Source organism: Emydura macquarii, unplaced genomic scaffold, assembly GCF_026122565.2.
Source record: "Emydura macquarii macquarii isolate MOO-44397 ecotype Brisbane River unplaced genomic scaffold, CSIRO-AGI_Emac_v2 contig_1229, whole genome shotgun sequence".
In the NCBI taxonomy this organism is placed as follows: Eukaryota; Metazoa; Chordata; order Testudines; family Chelidae; genus Emydura; species Emydura macquarii.
In genome coordinates this window covers 1,463,501-1,476,145 of record NW_027131366.1, presented here as the reverse complement: position 1 = coordinate 1,476,145, position 12,645 = coordinate 1,463,501, and the positions used below count along the sequence as shown (strand labels likewise).

The following is a 12,645-nucleotide window of genomic DNA, read 5'->3' as shown; positions in this document are numbered from 1 at the left end:
TTGAAACATTGTTCATATCTCTTGTCTCTGAAGCCAGAGTGAGTGTATTGTTATGCATATCATAAACTGTGGATTTGCAAATTCTCTGGCACCAGATCCTCCACAGGCACAGTTCAGAATAAGGGCCAACATCTCTGTTTTTATATGAGCAAAAAAACATTCTTTAATATTGCATAGAAGTGGGCAATTTTTTTACACGGTTCCTTTAAAAAACAAAGTTGTAATTTGCTTTTTATTTCAGGTGAGGATTTAATGGTAAGATAACATGCCCTTGAAAGGGCAATATTACCGGCCTTCTGGTTCAGATTCAAAAGAGCAATACATCATGGCTCAATTTCATCATTGGATGTATGTACATTATGCCTGGTTTGAATCAGTGGGAATCCTACACATGCATCCAAGGGCAGAACTTGGCCTATTATACAGAGACAAAAATTAATGATATGGGGGCAAATGAGACAAATGACTCTGAAACCAAAATGCACAGGTGTAACCAAGTCTCTCTGTTGTTTTCTTCTCTGTCCACATAGTGTGCGTACATATGTAACTGGACCTGATGCAGCAATGACAGGAAAATTAAATAGATTGTTTTCCTTTCTTTCCGTAGATGGAAAAATAAACAAAATCAGATGGATTTTGACGTGGCCATTGATATTCCTACTCTTTTGTACCATTCCAAATTGCAACAAACCACGTTGGGAGAACTTTTTTATGCTGACATTCATTTTATCCACTCTGTGGATTGCTTTGTTCTCCTATTTTATGGTGTGGATGGTAAGTGGATGCAACAAACCTTTGTTTTAAGAAATAAAATGTACAGCCCAGATGGTGAATGTCTTAAACTCCAATTCCAGATTGTTTTAGGAGAGCAAAAAAACCCAAAAACTTAGCTACAATGAGGTGTGTGGAGTCTAGTAATTATTCTAATATCTGATCTATGTGCTAGTCTTTCTTCTGGACAGTGCTTGTGCACCATATTTTTAAAGATGAGAATTTAAAGATGCAGATAGGAGCCTGGTGTGATTTTTCAAAAATCATCTCAGCACCTAGCTCCTAATATTGAATGGGAGTTAGGCCCTAAGTGCTTTTGAAAATCCCAGTAGGTGCCTATCTGCATCGTTAGGCACCTGATACCTTTAAAAATATGGCCTTAAAGGCCTGGCCCTGAAACATACACAGTAACTCAGGTGAGTAGTAAGGGTTGCAGGATCAGATACATTGTAAAATGGTTTGGGTGGAATGAACGATATTAGTCCGAAGTATTATTATCCTTCCTAGTAAGAGTGCCAGAGAGGTTGCCCATAAAATCTCTCCAATTGCTCTTAACGTGCAAAAATGTAGGCTCTGGTGAAAATATATCAGGTATGATATTTTAGAAACACTTACTTGAAATGCTAGTCCAGGTGATTCACTCTTATTTTCTCTCAGTTTTTATATCTTAAATGTACATTTTTACTCAGACATGAATAGTAAAGTAGCTCAAATTAGACTCTGTAATTTAAAAAAATATTTTTGGATGTTTAAAAAGACATCTTTTTTTTTCTATTCAAAGAGAGGCAAAACTAATGAGAAGTTATGTTATTGTTACTGAAGGTCAATGGAAAGATAGATAAAGCATTCCCATGCCCATATTTTCCTCAATTAAAATCAGTACAATGAAAGAAACCTAACTCTTTCATATTGTGAAATGTGTATCTTGGAAAATGGAGTATGAAACAGTTTGGTGTGACCTTTTGGAAGCATCTTCATTTACGAGCTGGTGACCTTCATATTTGCTTGAGGCTTGTGAAATGTGTATTACAGCTTTACTTGCCTGGGATACATGCTGAAAGCTCTGCCAGTATATTATCCATTTGGGGATTATTTTATTTTTCCATTTCCACTTGGACACAGTATTTTCCCTGGATTATTATTTAAAATATTACATTATAAAGTAATGTATGTTTTCTACTGATTTACAATATGTAGCAAAAACTGTTTGAGAGATTCATGTTCCAGCCATTCATTCTCCCTGGTACCACATTGCCACAGCTTCATAGCATCTGTACGTTAGTAAGACCATGCTCTCTACCTGGTTCCACTTTTAGAACTTCTGCTGAAAATAGTGGGAGTTTTGTGGAAAGACCAAAGGTAGAATGTGTTCAGTAATGCTGTAACAGTCTCTCTTATCGCTAAGAGACCATGCCTCAGTGTCCCCACAGGTACTCACCCTCTCAGTGGGGAAACATCTTAGTGATTGTGTAATTTAATTTAACCCTCTGGCTAAATTAGAAAAAAGACTCCATCCCTTTTGGGGTAAATATAACTCCATCCCTTTTGGGGTAAACATAACTCCAAAGAGTCCAAGCAAACACTAGTCCCAGTTCAGCTTCTGGGCCAATGCCTGCTTTAAGAGTCTGTAGGAACTCTTCTCTTTGGCTGCAGAGATTCCCAAAACAGCCCTCTGGCCCTTAGTTGCATGGATCTAGAAACAGGCTTTTCTTGCAGGAGTGCAAGCACAATACTTCAAGGTGGCAGCACTGAGGTTTACGGGAATCCATGCTTTCCTTTCTACCACATGCTCCAGCCCTAATCCCATCATCAGTGATGTAACTGTCTGCTCCAGTCTCAAATGTTTCTGCTTCACTTTAATCCTTCCACGGACTACTACATAGGCTTGCTTAGCTGGCTGGCTATTAAGCCTTCTTTCTGGCCCCTTTTCAGCGTATTTTAGCACACCCCCTTTCGAGACCCTTCCTCCCATTCTTACTGGATTCCCATTGTAGGCTACTGTCTCTCCTAGGCTCTTCCAAAGCTGCTTCTGGGACCTTTGTCTAGAGAGACTCAAGTTCTGTTCCCTTCAGGAGTGTCTCTGTCAAGAGCCTCAGAACAGGTCTTGCCTCTTCCCAAGCCATTAGAATCATAGAAGATTAGGGTTGGAAGGGACCTCAGGAGGTCATCTAGTCCAACCCCTGGCTCAAAGCAAGACCAACCCCAACTAAACCATCCCAGCCAGGGCTTTGTTAAAAACCTCTAAGGATGGAGATTCCACCACCTCCCTAGGTAACCCCCCATTCCAGCGCTTCACCACCCTCCTAGTGAAAAAGATTTTCCTAATATCCAACCTAGATCTCCCCCACTGCAACTTGAGACAATTACTCCTAGTTCTGTCATCTACTACCACTGAGAACAGCCTAGTTCCATCCTCCCTGGAACCTCCTTTCAGGTAGTTAAAGGGTGCTATCAAATCCCCCCTCATTCTTCTCTTCTGCAGACTAAACAAGCCTAGTTCCCTCAGCCTCTCCTCATAAGTCATGTGCTCCAGCCCCCTAATCATTTTTGTTGTCTTCTGGTGGATTCTCTCCAATTTGTCCACATCCTTTCTGTAGTGGGGGGCCCAAAACTGGACACAGTACTCCAAATGAAGCCTCACTGGTGCCGAATAGAGGGGAATAATCACTTCCCTTGATCTGCTGGCAGTGCTCCTACTAATGCAGCCCAATATGCCGTTAGCCTTCTCGGCAATAAGGGCACACTGTTGAGTCATATCCAGCTTCTTGTCCACTGTAACCGCAGATCCTTCTCTACAGAACTGCTGCTTAGTCAGTTGGTACCCAGTCTGTAGCAGTACATGGGATTCTTCCACCCTAAGTGCAGAACTCTGAACTTGTCCTTGTTGTACCTTATCAGATTTCTTTTGGCCCAGGCCTCTAATTTGTTTAAGTCACTCTGTATCCTATCTTTGCCTTCCAGAGTTTCTACCACTCCCCTCCAGCTTATTATCATCTGCAACTTGCTGAGGGTGCAATCCACCCCATTCTCCAGATCATTAATGAAGATATTGAACAAAACTGGCCCCAGCACCGATCACTGGGGCACTCCGCTTGTTACCGACTGCCAACTAGACATTGAACCATTGATCACTACCCGTTGAGCCCGATGATCTAGCCAGCTTTCTATCTATCTTATCGTCCATTCCTCCAACCCATACTTCTTTAACTTGCTGATAAGAATACTGTGGGAGACCATACCAAAAGCTTTGCTAAAGTCAAGGTATATCATGTATACCACATATACACGAAGGTATATCATTCTCTTACTACGGCAAAGGGTGCTCTTTTATACTTCAGCTCTCTTCCCAGCATGCATTGCTGCCAACTGTACAGCTACCTTCAATCTGGGAACCACCCAGCAGTCCATTGTTCCAGGCAGAACATAAGAACAATCTGTGTTGGCCTGTAAGCGCCTTTAAGGGGCCAGCACATGCTGTTACAAATGGATAAAGTGGAGTACTTAAAATGACTTTCAAAAACCCTTAAGAATGTGCCTACGAGTACTATTGTTTCATAGAAGGAGGTTTTTAGTCAGATTGTTGCTATAATTTTGTTTCATTACAGAAATGTGTGTGTTTGTGTCTAACCCTCATAACATCCTCATCCAGAAATTAAAGTGACGAGTGAGTCACAGTTCTATTGGAAATACAGGCTCAAAATAAGAGACTTCCCAATTATTTTAAATGGCTGTTTTCCCTTACTGCGCAGGTTACTGTAATTGGATACACTCTGGGGATCCCTGATGTTATCATGGGCATTACTTTCCTAGCTGCAGGAACGAGCGTACCAGACTGCATGGCCAGCTTAATAGTAGCAAGACAAGGTATCATTTCTGTTCAAGTGTTCTGACAATTTCATGTAAATACTGTGTGCTTTGCTTCTTTAATATGCAGGGTTTTTTTTTCAAACTGTTGTTTGAATTGCTGTGGCATGTAGGAGCCCCAGTCATGGATGAGGGCCCCACTGTGCTTGGTGCTCTACAAACCCAGAACAAAAAATGGTCCCTACCCTGTTATCCCTCTGGTGACAAGTACAGGGCACTTATTACTTCCAGGAGATCATCAAGAGAAATTATGTAATGTTCTGGCAGGTCATTCAACAACCAAACTTCAGCTTAGATCAATCAGATCAGAAAGATGTAATGTTTCTAGAGCCATACTAGAAAATATCAGCCACAAAAATAGGATTGTACACACAAAGAAGGTGCATAGAAAAAGGTTTGCTTTTCAGACCGTGTCCTAAGTCCTGCATGTAAAACTTGCATTGATTTCAAGAGGATTTCTTAAGCTGATGGGGAAAGATACTGGTGGGAGAGGAGAAAAGGCATAATGAAATTCAACTTCCTTCAGACATATATTCCTTATCCAACTATACACATCCAGCATCTTCCTTTTGGCTCTCTGAATACTAACACCGAGCAGATTAACCTTAATTATGTCAAGTTTAACTTTCCTATTTAAAAGCCAAAGATTTTCCAGCTCATATTTATCTGGCTGAGCTTTTGATTTTTTGTAAGCTTTCCTTTTGTACATGAGAAATATTTATGGCCACATGCTTTACCATTGTTGCTTAACACAATTAAGCATGACAGTGTGTTCATTTGTATCACACTGAGAGAGGAACAGATAGCAATAGCATTCTCCAGAATTCCAGTTCCTACATCCCTTAATGCCAAAGGATGGGGCTCTTTGTTCTCCAGCGTACAGCCTGCATACAGGCTTCAGTGAACCAATAAGAATTCTGAAGTTAGAAACTGCCACCAGGAGCCAGTACAGTCCCACATCTGTAATGCAAGATGGGAACAGCAATAATATATTTAAAATGTATCATTTATAACTGTAAGAGCTATACATTTCACACAACATTTGTTCTTTGAATGTGTTTTGGATATGCTTAACAAAAAAGAATTATATATTAAAAATCTCTACTTCATATTAGGCATTACATGCAGGAAAATTTCACAAAAATAGATCAACTGTATTCAGAACTGTTATGGGACGCGGCCTATTAAAATTATTTTCTTCCATGTCTGATATTAGAGTCAGTAGATCTGTAGAAAAAATAGAGGAGGAAAAATGCTAAAATGGTCAGTTTAATGCCTTTTTCTGTGTTCACTAGTGTCCCTATCATAACTCAAAATGTTAAATGAGAAATCAATGGGGAAAAAAGATATCTGCTTAGTGCAGTTATTTTACAGTCCAGTTAATATTCTATTTGTAGTTTACTGTTGATTTCAGTGGGCAAATCTTTGCAATAGAATATTGCCACATATCAGGCAAAAATCTGGTCAAGATTACTTGCTATGACAATTCAGGCTAGGAAACAGCTTGGTGAAGTAACACATGGAGAATCCCTGGTCTCTAATGTGACAAGTGTGGGCTATGTGTGGTATTGGAGTAGCATTTCCCAAAGGGCAAATGGGGGTGTGCTCTGACAGTGAAGGGAAATGGCAAGAGGTGTTGCCATAAAGAAAAATCCCAGGGATGGATTGCGCTACTGACCATGTCCCACTGTGTCAGGCTTTGCCTTGGGAGCGGAGGTTGTGCGTGTGATCCAGCTAGAGGTCTCCCATGGGCTTTAAAGTTCCTCCACAAAGCTGATCTTATTTGCAGGGCACTTTTTCCAACGATATTAGATCTTTTCCTCCTTCCTGGCACGTGTTTTGTGGATTTGGCAGTGGAACAGATAATTAAGCAGGTACTTGAGAGAGAAAAAAATTAGGGTGAGCACTTCTGCCACCATTATTACGGTATTAAAATCAGACACCAGCTAATACTGAGCACAGAAGGCAGAGACTCAGAAAGACCAAGGTTCTGGTGACTTCACCACCCACTCCCACTTTGTTCTTATATTTCATTATTAGTTTGGGTTATTTTTCAAAAATGAAATTTCAATAATGAATTTGGAGCTCAGACTTAATGGCCCAATCTGGCTCAGTGCTGAATGTCCTCAGCTCCCATGCTGCTCAGCACCTTTCACAATCACCTTTCAGATTAGCTAGAGTGCACATCCCCAGAGTACATCCCAAGAGACAAAGACAACCCACAGCAGGGATAGTCAATAGTTGAATCATGGACCAAATCCAGATTTCCAGAGGCTTTTGAACGGACCACAAAATCTTTTTATTTACTTACTATTACCATTATTGTTGTGGGGTGAAAAATGTTTCTCTGGAGTAGGTGCCTTGACTATACCTTGATCAAGAAATTTGGACCTTGACAAAAAATAATTGACTACCCCTGCTGATAGCTTCCTACAACGAAACTCTTGGCCAGCTTCGCCCTGCAACTACGGAGTAAACAAGACAAAGCTTATCAACCTGCTTTGTTTTTAATTGGTGTCAGACTCCAACACCAAACCATTTCTGCTCAGCCATCAAGGATGATACATGCACAAAATATATTGGTTGTGAGCATTTTTTATTTTGAAAAGTTATGTAAATGTTATTAAAATTACCTGCTGATCCTGGGTGCCTGGCAAATTGCCCATGTGGGAGTTGAAGGAGCGCTTAGTTCATTTTAAAGTGTCATCTTATGTTGCAAAACTGCTCAATGGTCATTCTCTGTCCTCCTCAGCCTCATTACAAAATGTTTGTCCCGCAAAATGTTGTTGCGACCTGAGAATAATTGTTTGCTTTTTGTTCCCCAGGTCTTGGTGATATGGCAGTATCCAATACAATAGGGAGCAATGTGTTTGACATTTTAGTAGGCCTTGGAGTACCATGGGGCTTGCAAACTATGGTGATTGATTATGGCTCAGTTGTACGTATATTTTTAAAATTTGTTTTCTTCTGCAAAAAAGATTCTAAAAATGCCAAGCATTTTTATTGGTAGCTAAATAAGACATGAGGTTATTTCTGGGCTGGAGAACAGGGAGATTTGCGAGTAATTTTCCTGTCACAAGATGCTTTCAATGGGGGTTAATTGTATTGTGTGGCAAGGAGAATGGAACTATTTGGATCTATTCCTGGCTCTGCTATTGTCTGACTCTGCAGATTTGAGCAAAGCTCTTCGCCTCTCAATGCCTCAGTTTACCTGTTTGTAAAATGAGGATAATAAGTCTTCTCCTCCTTGAGAGCTATTGACCAAAAGCAATATACAAGTGCTGAGGGGTTTTATTTAAGCAAGTCTGATTATTTACACATTTGTTCTGATTCTTTCTAACATCCTGTTCTCCCATTATTGTACATTTTGTCATGAATTAAACATCTAGGATTCGTGTAGTTTAAAAATTGTAAATTGGGGCTTATTAACACAGTGAAGCAATGCGCATAAGGGATGTGATTTCTAAAGTGCACTAATGTGTTGCCATTCAATGGTCCGTGTAGACCCCTAGTGCACTTTAATATAGTGCAGGCCCAGTAGGAAACCATTAGTGTGCACAAGCAGGGTCTACCCAGATCAATGAATGCACAACACATTAATGCACTTTAGAAATCACACCCCTGGAGAGTGCAGGACCCCGTCATGTGGACAAGCCCTTCATTTTAAATTTTAGATATTACTTTAAAATAGAATAGAGAATGTTATGAATCAAGGGCAGTTAACTTTCTTCGCACTCTTAAAATGTGCTAAATGTTTTAAAGTTCTCTTTTATGTCTAATTTTCACAGGTTATGATAAATAGCAAAGGACTGGTCTATTCCGTTGTGCTTCTACTAGGGTCTGTAGCTCTTACTGTAAGTATTTCTGTGGTTTAAAATATGACCCCTCTGAGTATTCAGTTCATGTCGTAATCTGATACATGTATTTACTTTTCAAGTAGCAGTAGGAGAAACTGGAAGTACTTACCATTCCGACTAGCATTTGTTCATAGAGAGATTGATCCAGCAATCAATGACTTCAGTGCGCATTAAATTAGGCTCTCAACTCCCAATGGGGCAGTGATGACTTTCAATTCCCATTTATTTCAGTCAGAATTGAGGACCTCGGCTCCCAGCAGGAACCAGATAAGTACCTCTCATGACTGGGTCTTTATTTTGTAACAAAAGGCCTGGGAAGTGAAACTTTAATTTGGGTCTGAAGTCAATTCCAATACATCTAGGGCCTGATCTGGAATGCACTGAAGTCAGTGGCAAAACTCCTACTGAGCCCGACATGGGCAGAACCAGACTCTGAAAGTGTAAATATCCATCCTCATTAACATTTCGCTAACAGGATTTCTCAAACTTTTGACCCCCAGTGGAGACTACATAGTGAATATGGTCATCACCACAGATTGCTGCATGTCTGTGACTTACCAGTGCATTGTACCAATGACACACTAAATTTGGTGATAGGATGACCAGGATTGCAAAAATCAGACCCTAGTCAATATACAATTAACTTGCCAATGCATCTGACAAGTGACCTGTACAGACATAATCCTTTTGCCAGCCCAGCCCTCAGTAGACACCATCACTGGTACTCATCTTTGCCACACTCTGAAGCAAATGTCCAAATAACATCTTAAAAGACAAAAGTTGTGTTTTATTTGACCTTATTGTGTCATACATTTCCCCCCCACCAGCAATTTGGCATGGTGTGGGAGCGTTATCTAAATATTATCGTCAAAGATAAGGGTATTGATGGGTAGAATGAGCAAGCCTCTGGCACAACTAAAGCAGTGCCGTCTGAATGGAAAAGCTTCCGAACACTCCTATTGCTCACTCACGTTGCTAGATACACCCCCATTTGAAATTCAGCTGGGGACATTAGGCCAGTGTTCATAGCATTGACACAGAAATAAAGACTTGCTGGTGTTTGGCCCTCCTGAAAATGAAGATTTAGGAGACTAGCTGTGGATTGAGGAGCTTCACTTTAGGCATCTATGTTTGAAAACACAGGCTGCAGAGAAACGATCTCTTCTGTCTACCTCACATGAAGCCAGACCAAATATTTTCAGCTGCATTTTGCGTGACCAGTGTTCAGTAGTGCAAAGTGGGAGCGTAGCAGACATGAACAGTAGCCTTGCTGCACAAGCCTTGCTCGAATGTGGTCAGAGCACGGTCATTTGACTATCAAGTCAAAAATTTCTTTTTTTTAGGAGCCAAAATGTGGATTTAGAGGTCTAATTTTAGGCCAGTTGCCCAAGTTTGAAAATTTTGGCCAATGTCTAGGCACAGTACAATTCGGGGTGGCATATATTTTGGCAGCTGTCTGTATGAAAGTAGCATTCTGTGAGAGCCAATGTTCCATGGAACATAGCAGGTCTAGGTGGCAGCATTGGAGGTCCGTTTACCTGATGATTTAGGCTGTACTGAAGCAGTTAATGGGAACGGCATGACTCAAACAGTGTGCTGAAACTATACACTTATCGGCCTGATTTTCAGTTACATTAAGAGCTCCTCATTAACTCTGTCCCTGTGAAGGGTTCTTAAAGTACCCTACCCACTTACAGTACATCTGTGCTGCCACTAGAGGTGTAATTTCTAACATGTGCAGACATGCCTGCGCTAGGTCTGATCAATTGTCATACTAAAAATAACAGTGCAGCCATAGCAGCAGAGATGGCAGCATGGACTAACTGCCTGAAGGTTACCTAGCTTCTCAGACTGGATTGTACTTGGGCTGCTAATCCACGCCACCGCCTGCACTACCACGGCTACATGGCTGCTGTTTTTAGCATGCTAGCTTGAGTAAAGTTAGCATTTGTATGTCTACCTGAGGACTCCTCCAGCTGCAGGGTGGACGCCCCTTAAGTTACACCCACTTCAAGGCCCCCTTTTATGCTAGAGCAGTGAAAAGGAGCCTTAATGTTGTTGAGAATTAAGCCCTCATGTTTAACCCACTTGATCAGTTATGTGCCTTATCACCATCTGAAAACAATGAACATTGTCTTTCTTGATCAGTAAAATTATCAAGATTGCATTTTTAACATGTTTAAGGACAGCAGATTCAAATAGTTCCTCATTTGAAGCTTGTAGCATTTGTGTTCTTTGAGACTCAATTAACTAATGCTTTGTATACTTGCAGGTGGGTGGAATTCATATAAATAAATGGAAACTTGACAGGAAACTAGGCATCTACGTCTTGTTTCTTTATGCCATTTTCCTGTGTTTCTCTATATTAATAGAGTTTAATGTCTTCACCTTTGTCAACTTTCCAATGTGCCGAGAAGATCTTTAAAACAAGCCACAACCACGAGAGAGGCTGATATACTCTTGATTCTTTGTGCTATAAATGATAGGAGACATTTTACATTTCTACCTTCTCCTCATCAATAATCTGATTTGCTTTCCTGCTTTGTCATCCAACAAGAACTTTTACTTGCCTGGAAGGAAAACAAACCTTTCTTTTAACATGCTAGCCCAAGGCAACCAAAGCATTTTCCTCTTTGGGTATTGCTGCTCAGTCATCCAACTTATGGATCTCATGCAGAACGCTCAAAAGTCCTATTTTAGTGGTGGTCTGCCGTGAATTTCATTCTCCTTATGCAGACAATCATTCACCACCATCAAACTGAACAAGACGACTAGAAAAATCTCTAACCTCTCTCTTTTTTTGGCATTTACTTTCCATGGAAGAAAAAGAGGCTAGCTCAAAACTTTTCTTGGCTCTATTATAGCATCGCAGCTACAAGACCAGAAAGTCCAATGCACATAACATGGCATGCACTGTTGAGGACATTTGTTTTTCCCCTTCAAGTGCTCTGTTTATCGGCGAACACCATTGACAGTTATAAGCCTTTGATGGTGATGCTAAATACTTAATCACTCTCTTTTTTAAAAAAAATGTGAAGAATGCATGAACAATTTTACAGAGAAAGTAGAGAAAATGGTTAATATTGTATCACTTTTGATGATCCACACTAAGAGTAATAGAATCTGAACTCTTCAAAAGACAATATACGTGCAAATATTCATACTTGAAAAATGTGTTTTACCATCAGCAAGTAACACTGTACAAATATAAATTAACATTTGTGGAATATTAAGCCTGTAAGTAACACTTTGCATGTGAACTAGTAAGCCCACTTTGTAATTTTACAAGAAACTAAAAGACTGATGTTCAGCAGGGTGCTCGGTTTCTAGTGGCAATTGTTATCTGAAAAATAGAATATTAACACATTTCAGACCTTCTTGCAATATGATGCACCATGGATTTAAGGGGGGAATTTATTTCATTATTAGTATATTAATCTAGAAAGCTGCTGCATCTTCTCCATTTGTTCTTATATCACACAAACTTAATAAAGATGGGTTACCAACACTAAGTAGTGCAGATAATTAACAACTCTGACAGTTCCCCTGTTAGACTTGTTCTTATCTCCTTGATCAGATTGTGTGCAGGAAGTTTTAAATTGTGTCTTTCTTTAGAGCCGAATTATTTTAACCCTACAGAGCCAGATTTTTACTTCCTTTGCACCTGTATAAATCTTGATTATAACAGTTACTCTGGATTTTCCTGGGCATAACTAAGAACAGAATCTGGACCAGAGTAATGTGCAATGTTACAAAAACTGTAATATCACAGATTGAAGTGGAGTTACAAAGAAGATTCACCAAAAGAATTTAACATATTTTGAAACTGCTACTTAACTCTAAAATGTATTTTAAAGTTGTATATGAACAAAAAAGCATATAAGGTTTCTAAAGAAGCACAATTAACTTTATACATAGATTGATTTTTTATTTTTTTAATGTTTATATAGCAAAAATCTATCAGATTACTAAAGATTTGATGCATTTTTAAATGCATTAATATTTTGCATTTAAGATTATATGACCTAGATGCCCATTATTATGGCAACAAAAAGATACTTTAATCCCTTAGGAAATAAAATTGATTAGAGAAGTTCCATTACATATATTACATTTATCTGCCTCATGTGACAAATAATTCCTTCCAAAGCAA

The 12,645-nt window shown here is 39.7% G+C and overlaps 1 protein-coding gene across 1 annotated transcript in view; it reads left to right on the top strand.

Annotated features, from left to right (window-relative positions):
* Positions 1–10,917, top strand: part of SLC24A4 (solute carrier family 24 member 4) — a 132,528-nt gene extending 121,611 nt beyond the window's left edge. The window contains exons 13-17 of the mRNA XM_067547101.1: positions 608–774; positions 4,521–4,635; positions 7,461–7,573; positions 8,424–8,489; positions 10,765–10,917. Coding sequence (XP_067403202.1) covers positions 608–774; positions 4,521–4,635; positions 7,461–7,573; positions 8,424–8,489; positions 10,765–10,917 — 614 coding nt within the window. The remainder of the gene's footprint in view (positions 1–607; positions 775–4,520; positions 4,636–7,460; positions 7,574–8,423; positions 8,490–10,764) is intronic.
* The last annotated feature ends 1,728 nt before the right edge of the window (positions 10,918–12,645 follow it).